Source organism: Sitodiplosis mosellana, unplaced genomic scaffold (assembly GCF_009176505.1).
Source record: "Sitodiplosis mosellana isolate CC-2019 unplaced genomic scaffold, AAFC_SMos_1.0 Smas_scaffold_1, whole genome shotgun sequence".
In the NCBI taxonomy this organism is placed as follows: domain Eukaryota; kingdom Metazoa; phylum Arthropoda; class Insecta; order Diptera; family Cecidomyiidae; genus Sitodiplosis; species Sitodiplosis mosellana.
This window is the reverse complement of record NW_022595244.1, coordinates 4,050,153-4,059,515: the sequence shown is the minus strand read 5'-3', so window position 1 is coordinate 4,059,515 and position 9,363 is coordinate 4,050,153. Positions and strand designations below refer to the sequence as shown.

At 39.5% G+C, this 9,363-nt stretch overlaps 2 protein-coding genes across 6 annotated transcripts in view; one reads left to right on the top strand and one right to left on the bottom strand.

Annotated features, from left to right (window-relative positions):
* LOC129576183 (flotillin-2) overlaps positions 1-9,363 on the top strand; it is a 118,489-nt gene that overhangs the window by 79,546 nt on the left and 29,580 nt on the right. The gene's annotated exons all lie outside the window — the stretch shown is intronic.
* Positions 1,953-8,876, bottom strand: LOC129576168 (glucose dehydrogenase [FAD, quinone]-like). The gene is made up of 3 exons (XM_055460830.1): positions 8,813-8,876; positions 8,662-8,750; positions 1,953-3,614 (listed from the first exon to the last, which is right to left on the bottom strand). Exon 3 carries the CDS (start codon positions 3,603-3,605, stop codon positions 2,031-2,033), a length of 1,575 nt encoding a protein of 524 aa, XP_055316805.1. The 5' UTR covers positions 3,606-3,614; positions 8,662-8,750; positions 8,813-8,876; the 3' UTR covers positions 1,953-2,030.

The window sequence follows — 9,363 nt, the reverse complement described above, 5'->3', positions numbered from 1 at the left end:
TATGGAAAATTGAAATATGTTTTCCTTTTCTCTTTAACTTCAGCTTTATGTTCTCTTTTATATTAGAAAATAAATTTTGTTTTTATTCATTTCGATTAAAGTTCATCTCGTTGCATTTTCCAATCTTCTTTGATAAAGTCAGCGCATTTTTCTCCAATCATGATGCTGGGTGCATTTGTGTTGGAGCTGACGACGTTTGGCATAATGCTGGCGTCAGCAACTCGTAAATTCGGGATGCCATGAACGCGTAAACGGGAATCGACTACCGCTTTCTTATCGGTGTTTGACATTTTGCATGTGCCAATTGGATGATAGACCGTTGTTGTCATTTGATCAATGTAACACTTGAAGTATTCATCGGAAGCTAGCGGTAGTTTATCGCATTCAGGCAACGGCAACTGCATAAAAGTGCCTTCGTGTTCTTTGAATACATTCGAATGGATTTGATTATATTGATATTTGACGCCGTTGAGAATGGTTTCCCAATCTTCTTCTTCGTCTAAATAGTTGGGGTAAATTAAAGGTTTTTCGAGTGGATTGCTTGAGCTCAATTCAATTTTCCCCACCGACTTTGGATTGAGTAGTACAACATAGACCATTCCAAGTTCACTGGTTTTACTCTCTTCGATTAGCGCCTTTTGAACGTCGTCACCGTAGCCAACGATATCCAAATATGATTTCAATGAGACTGAATCCTTTAAATAACTGAAATGATGTAATTCAATGTCGGGATAGCCAGTACCATTCACTGTGTTTATATAGCCCACTAAATCGGTTATGCCGACGTTTGAATATTCGCCTTTGTTGTGCAACAACAGGTCCATTGTGTTTTGCAACAGATTTTCTGGGCTCAAATGCTCGCTCTTCGATCGATGGAAACTGAAGAACATCGGCACAATCAAATGGTCTTGCAAATTTTTGCCCACAGCCAAGTTCTTTTTCACCGGAATATTGAGTTTTTTCAAGTGCTTTTCCGGGCCAATTCCCGATAAAAGAAGCAAATGAGGACTTCCAATCGCTCCAGACGATACTACAATTTCGTTTTTCACTTTTGCGACCAGTTTTTCATTTCCCTTGTAAACAAATTCTACGCCAGTTGCTTTTCCATTGTCGTCGACATTGATTTTCGTTGCATGTGCATATTTAATAATATGCAAATTGGGCCGATCTTTGGCTGGAATCAAAAATGCCTTTGCCGTGGTTTGTCGCCGACCATTGTCAACCGTGCCCTGAGCGCGAGCATAACCAAGAATTGTATCCGAATTAAAGTCATCGACAAAGTCGTAGCCCGCCTCTTTGCCAGCACCAACAAAACAATCTTCAATCACATTCGAAGCGTTTTTCAGTCGATAATGTCCAACTCTTAACAATCCTTTGTCGCTGTGATATTTCCTATTTTCATATCTAACCAAATCGTCATCCGTATTATGCTCTGATTTTCGGAAATATTTCAATACTTCATCATAGCCCCATGTTGGATTTCCCAAATTGTACCAACTATCATAATCTCTTCTGTTTCCCCTTAGGTAAATCATGGCGTTTATGCCATTCGTACCACCTTTTGATATCGACAAATCAGAAATTAATTTTTGGTCAGAGAGAAAAATCAAAGTGTATATTCAATGGTTCTGTGATATAGATATGAAAACACAAACCTAGCATTTTACCGCGCGGCCACATACAACCATTTCTATAGTTATGGCAGCCGTGTTTGGTGTGTGTCGTGAATTGCCAGTCATGTTGGCTATGTTGTACAGTAAAAAATAGTTGCGGCACCTACAGTGGATATGACAATGATCATGTGTGCACAGAGAGAAAGATTTAATGATTTTTTGTTAGTACTTAAACGATGTGGTTTTATTTTGATTTGATTTAGTCAAAGCAGATGCGATGCAAGCAGTCATTAGTTCACAATTGTTAGTCATTTTTATGTCAGTAAATAAAACACGAACTAACTAAAGCATTCCTTTATTTACATTGTTAGTATTTGAACCAAAACCCTTGAAATAAGAAAAAAAAGAAAAACAAAATTATAGTTCTGTTTTATCGGTTTTCTTTTGCCATGTTGATTTAATGAAATCACTGCCTTTTTCCCCGATCATGATCGTCGCGGCGTTGGTATTGGCGCTGACAATTTTCGGCATAACACTTGCATCGATAACACGAAGACCTTTGATGCCTTTAACCCTTAGTTCGCTGTCTACGACCGCATCTTCGTCCGTATCTGACATTTTGCAAGTGCCAACCGGGTGATATACGGTTGTGCCCATATGACTCAAATAACATTTCCAATAGTCATAAGATCTGTACTCGAATTTATCGCAATCATCAAATACTATTCGAACCAATTCACCTTCGTGCTCTTTGAATGACTTTGAGTCCAAAAAGCTTGTTATATATTGAATTCCTCGAACCAATGTTTTTATATCCTCTTCTTTTTCAAAGTAATTCGGAATAATTCTGGGCGCATCAAATGGATTTGCACTTTTCAGCAGTATTTCTCCAGTCGATTCGGGCCGTAGCAATTCTACGTAGACATTATTCACTTCGCCTTCAGCATTTGCGCCGACAAATGCTTCAATCACATTTTCCGAGTACCCCAACGTTCGCAAGCCCTTTTCCAAGACTAGAGAGCCTTTTCGAAAATCAAAGCATTGCATTTCAATATCTGGAAAACCTGTATGATTTTCGCTATTAATCAAACCAGCCAAATTGATGGTCCCGATGCCAGCTAATGGCCCGCTTCGATGAATGGCATATTGATAAAGATCATCCAGTTGGTCGATGATTGATTCTGCCACAGCCGTTGACTTATGGAATTGGAATAGAATCGGCGCAATCACATGATCTTGCAAATTTTTGCCAACAGGTAAATCCTTAATCACTGGAATTCCGGATTGTTTCAAATGTTCCTTTGGTCCAATTCCTGATAGCATAAGCAATTGAGGCGTACTCACAGCTCCGGCTGATAAAATCACTTCCTTTTTCGCTCTAACATCCAATTTATGCTCATTTTTGTACGTGAATTCCACACCAGTCACCGTATTGTATGCGTCAACAATCACCTTTGTCACATGAGCATGTTTGATAATGTGCAAATTTTTACGATCTTTTGCTGGCACCAACAATGACTTGGCCGTCGTGAAGCGTTGACCATCTTTTACCGTTCCTTGCAAATAAGTGAATCCAAGCGTCACATCGTCATTTAAATCATCAACCAAATCGTAACCGAATTCTTTGGCCGCTTCAATGAAAACATGCCGAATATTATCTGAACCACCATAGTGTCCGACTGGCATTGCTCCTTCATCGCCATGCCATTTTTTATTCCCTTTATTAACTAGTGTTTGATTTAAATTACGTTCGGTTTTCTTAAAGTATTCAAGCACCGAATCATAATCCCACGTTGGATTGCCTAATCGTGCCCAATTGTCAAAATCTTCACGATTTCCTCTGAAATAAATTAACGCGTTTATTGCATGCGACCCTCCAACCATGCGGCCTCTTGGCCAATAACACCCATTCTTGAAGCTACGACAGTATTTATCGTGTTTTTCCGTGTAAAATTGCCAATCATGCTCTGTTTTTTCTATACCCATGAACATTTGCGGTATCTGTAAGCGAATTTTGTTTTCATTATATTCTAATGTATATCGAAAAATCAACTTTGGTTAGAGAGAAGAAAGAAAAATAATTACCGCCACAATTATTTCCATATAACCATTAAATTTTAAGCTGCAATTTTATTAGCCACAAAATATGTTTAAAGCTAAACAATTTGAACATTTTTTTTCTTCCAAAATTCAATTGCCGATTGAAATTCTGTTTCAAGTGTAGCCGCGTGAGAAGCAAGACAAAAGCATTCGTTTTTTTCTGTCCACGTTGTGGGAAACAAGCGTGTTTTTTGATTGCGATTCGTGATATTTCAGCAGATCTACCTAGAACTATTGTTTTGCTGTTTGCAATGTATTAAAATTAAAGCAGTTGAAAACGCAAATGTCAATGGATTGTGTCAATCACAGTGCTGTGTATTTCTTTTTTATCAATAATTTTGAAGCTAATGCTTCTCTTGGGCTTATAATTATAATCCAATTTGTCATTTACAGTTCGGTTTTTTCTTTGTTCATCCATTCGTTGCGAACGATATCGGAGGCTTTTTCGGCGACCATGATCACTGCAGCATTGGGATTTCCTCTGACTTGAGTTGGTAGTGAAGAGGCGTCAATAACGCGCAGTCCCTTGATGCCTCGTACTCTCAACGAACTGTCGAGTACAGCACTTTTGTCGAAATCAGCGCCGAATTTGGCCGTCCCAACCGGGTGGTACACCGTCGATCCCATCCGGCTAATATAACACTTCCAATAATCGTATGACTGATACTCGAGCTGGTCACAATCATCGAATGGAATTCGAACCAAAACACCTTCGTGCTTCTTGAATGTTTCCGTATTGACAAAGTTCGCTTGGAACTGAAGACCTCGAACCAGCGTATCAACATCTCGTTTATCGCCTAGATAGTTGGCCAAAATTCGTGGTGAATCATTTGGATCGGTGCTTCGTAGCAAAATCTCACCACATGATTTGGGTCGCAACAATTCAACGTAGATGAGATTCGTTTCGCCTTCATTGTTTGCATCAATCAATGGTTTAATCACACTTTCCTCGTAGTCCATAGCATAAAGGAGTGTTTTTAACATTTCGGATTGTTTCTTTTGATTGAAATGCTGCAGTTCAATATCCGGATAACCGGTGTGATTTTCCGAATTGATAAAACCAGCCAAATTGATTGTGCCAATACCGGCCAACGGGCCTGTTCTATGAATTAAAAAGTTGTATAGATTATCCAGAAGTTCTGTTGGTGGCTCTGGTTCGGCCGTTGATTTGTCGAATTGAAAAACAAGCGGAACGATTAAATGGTCTTGAAGATTTTTCCCAACCGGCAAATCGGCTTTAACTGGAATTCCAAGCGATTCCAAGTGCTCTTTTGGGCCCACACCAGAGAGCATTAGCAATTGTGGAGTCGAAACAGCACCAGCTGACAAAATGTAATCTTTCTTTGCTTTGGCCATGAGTTTATGCTGATTTTTGTAGGTAAACTCAAATCCAGTCACTTGGTTTGATGAATCAATTTGAATTTTCGTTACATAGGCGTATTTAATGACATGGAAATTTTTGCGATTTTTCGCCGGCACCAAAAATGCTTTCGCTGTACTATGACGTTCGCCACCTTTCAACGTTCCCTGACCGTTTGCATAGCCCAAATCTGCATCCGCATTATGATCGTCAATGTGTTTGTATCCGAACTCTTTGGCCGCATCAATGAACACACTGCGAATCGGTTCCGGTTGATGATAATGACCGACATTCAGTTCACCTTTGTCGCTGTGATACTTCCCATTGTGATTGTCGACAAACGATCGATTCGTATTCGATTCGGTTTTCTTGTAATATTCTAACACTGAATCCCATCCCCAATCGGCATTGCCCATACTTTGCCATTCATCAAAATCGGCCTTTTTGCCGCGCATGTACAATTGGCCATTCATCGCATGAGTACCTCCAAGCATTTTTCCACGAGGCCAATAGCAACCACCACCTTTTACACTGCGACAAGCGGTGTCACTTGGTTCGCTTCTAAACTTCCAATCATGCTCCGTTTTTTGTATGGGAAAGTACCATAACGGTATCTGTAAATGTTGAAATTTATTTGTACAATGAGTTGTGCAAGCAGCAGCAGTAGCATTAAATGATAGAAATGAAACTAAGCAAGTAAGAAGCGACTGGTATGTGTATGTAAGCGTTTATTTTTGGTTTGTTTAGCGAAATCGTTTTGAGAAAAGTTTTACATATGCTCTTCACAGCACAAAATAATCGCAAAATAATAAAAAAATGTTTTTTTTTTCATCTTTAGGAAAACTTACGATTCTATTTCGTTGTTTCATTTTCCAATTTACAACAAAAAATACCATATTGAAACTTACTCGTCGCTAACATAATACTATACAATACTGAAATGTTCTATAAATTGAAGTAAATTTGAAATTGCAACCTGAGATTCTCTTAACAAACGTTGCGCTGCGTAAAAAATGGATCAAGTAGATCGATTCGGTTGAAAACAGGTTACAATTCTTGATGTGGTGGTTCAGTTGATTCTGGTGTTTCTGATCCTTGACTCGCCGCTACAGCTTCGGCTGCTGCTGCTGCTGCGGCGGCTGCAGCTTCAGCTTCAGCTTCGATTCTTACCCAATCTTCTTTGATCAAATCACTGGCCTTTTCGGCGATGGCAATTGTCGCGGCGTCAATCGGAGCACTCACAATCTTTGGCATAATCGACTCATCAACGACACGCAAACCATTCAAATGATGCACTTTGAGTCGCGAATCCACAACGGCAAATCGATCGACAAGTGGTCCCATTTTGCTCGTTCCGACGGGTGAATAATGAGTTGTCGATGCTTGTTTTACGTAGCATTCAAAATATTGATCTGATCCGTATGGAATTGGTTCGGGCAGAGGTTCTGGTTCAAGTGGAGGTGCTTCCGTCGTCGTTGTCGTCGATTTGCCTTTATTTTTCTTATCTTTCTTTAATTTTTCCTTCGGTGGTTTTGTTGGTTTGACCTTGCGCTTCTTCACCGGCACCGTTTCGCACTCCGGTATCGACAACACAATATCAGAAGCGGTTAATTGGGTGAACGGTGTAGTTTGCAAAAAGCTCCGTGCCAATTGTACACCTTGAACCAATGACGTAATGTCTTCGGGGCGATCCAAGTAGTTGGATTGAATGAGTGGTGATGCATTTGGATCGGCGCTGTTCAAACGAACTTTGCCCAAACCCACCGGATTCAATAGGGTGACGAAAACAACGGCAATATCCGCATTCTTGTTGGCATCGATGATGGGCTTAGCCACAGTTTCATTAAATCCAACTTTTACCTTCAAATATTCGGCCAAAAGAATGCCATCGCCTTTTTTGAAAATAGCATAGTGTGTGCCAATGTTTGGATACGGTGAATTGATTGTGCTAAAGAAACCAAATACATCGAATATGTTTTGCAGTTCGGAAATGTCTTTGCGTTGTTTGATGTAATCGTATAAAGTGTCTGTGTTCAATTTCATAGTATCAGAAGTGGAATCAACACCTCCCCCAGCAGCAGCATCGGCAGTGGCGGTTGTAGTTGTTGTTGTCGTGTCCGTATTTGCATTTGCATCCACTGGCGTCGTGTTTGTGTTCGTTTCGGTTGGTGGCACATCGGCACTAACATTGAATTGAATGAAGAGCGGAACCGTAATGTGATTCTGTAAACTGAAACCCGTTTGCAAATTACGAACGAGTGATATATTCAAACGTGTTAAGTATTTTTCCGGTCCAATGCCTGACAATTGCAGAATTTTCGGTGTTCCAATGCTTCCAGCTGACAGAATGGTTTCTTTTGCAGCGACAGCAGTCATTTCTTGAGTTTGATTTATTTGAAATTGAACGCCTGTCACTTGGCCAGTGGTATTATCGACATTCACTTTGGTGACGTGCGCATATTTGATGACATGCAGATTTGCTCGATTTTTGGCCGGTGATAAATAGGCTTTGGCTGCATTGAATAGCTTCCCTTGGCTTATGGTGCCCGGTGCTTGACCGATACCAATAAATTCGTTTCCATTTAGGTCGGCAATTTGCTTGTAGCCCAGCTCTTGCGCCGCATCGAACAATGTTTGCTTGAATGGTTGGTCGTTTACGAATGGATTGATTGGCAATGGACCGGTTCTTCCATGTAATTCATCAACGCCATTCGCAGCAACATTATTCTGACTCGGTGTATCGGTTTGATAGTTTTCGGCTTTCTTGAAATATTGCAGCATATTTTGCCAATTCCAACCCGCGTTTCCGGCGTATTCCCATTCATCGAAATCACGTGGATTACCGCGTAGATAAAAGCGAACATCCATACCAGCAGAACCACCAATAAACTTTCCACTCGGCCACGATACATTGTGTGCGAGTAAATTGCCGATTTTGTGCGTTTTTTGAATTGAATATCCCCAATCGACCGATGTATTTTGCAATGACGATATCATAAATGGAATCTGTTTTGTGCCATATATTCGCAAGCAGTATGTACATTGATTGATGCGCAATTGATTCAAGCAAATGTGGGTTTGTGTGTGCGTGAAAGAGAGATGTATGTGAGTGTTTGTGTGTGTCCAAAACCATATTGAGTTTTTGAGAAAAAGGAAATAATGTTGAAATTGAAATAAAAAAAATAATTTAAAAGCATAAAAACTAAGCATAAAGTAAAGGCATTGGTTGCATGCAAAAGACAATTGAAAGCCAATCAGGAAAGAAACCCATGCAAAAAGCTACTTTCATTCAAACACGAATTTGTTATGAATTGCAAAAGTGTGACGTTGATCAATTGCGTCTCGGAATGCCATTGAAATGGTCAAATTATTATCATTAATTAACTCAGTAATTGAGTCTTTGGGTCAATTAATTTTCGACCGATAGGAAAAGTTGAATAAAAACAAAACATTTTGCGTCAACCGACGGCATCAACCACTTTGTCAAACAAATTCGGAATTGAACGTAAAGTAATGCGGGAGTAATTTTGTGCGTTGCCTTGAACCAAACCAAACCAAACCAAATTGAAACCATATTTCATTTCGTACCTCAGATTCAATCGGTGGATCACCGCCAGCTTCCAATAATAGCACTTTCCAGTTGGGATTTTCACTCAAACGACTTGCAACAACCGAACCTACATGGAATTCGATGCATTTTATTCAAAATTATGTAACAGAAATTTTGATGTATACGTACCTGCTGACCCAGCCCCTACTACAATAAAATCGTATTCACCAAGTCCTGTGTTTAGAGTGTGAGGGAAGAAGGAAAAAATGAGATAAAATCATAAACTTTTGTCATAATCATTGTTTTCTTATTGTTGAGTGTGTCTATGAATAACAATCATAAGTGCTTTGGAAGCCGTTTCTCGAGTGGCTGTGATTCTTATCGTAAACCAAACAAACGCTAACGAGTTAACATTTATCTCTTTTTAACGTGTCATTCTCAAAAAAGATATAGAAATAAACGCCGTTTAAATGCATGCCCATTGTGATTTGAACTCGGCAACCGAAAAATGAAAAATTCAAAGAGTGAACAATAAAAATCGAAACAACAACGGAAGCAACATGTAATTGAATTTGAAATCATTTGATCTTTGGTTGTCTGTCATAATATTTATACCGAACAATTTTTCTCTATCTTCAGTTACGGTGAAGTGATTTGAATGCGGCCGTTGAGTGCATAATAGGGTGTTTTTGCCATCAAATAATCAAGAAATGGTAGTTCTGGATTGAAAGAGTGAACAA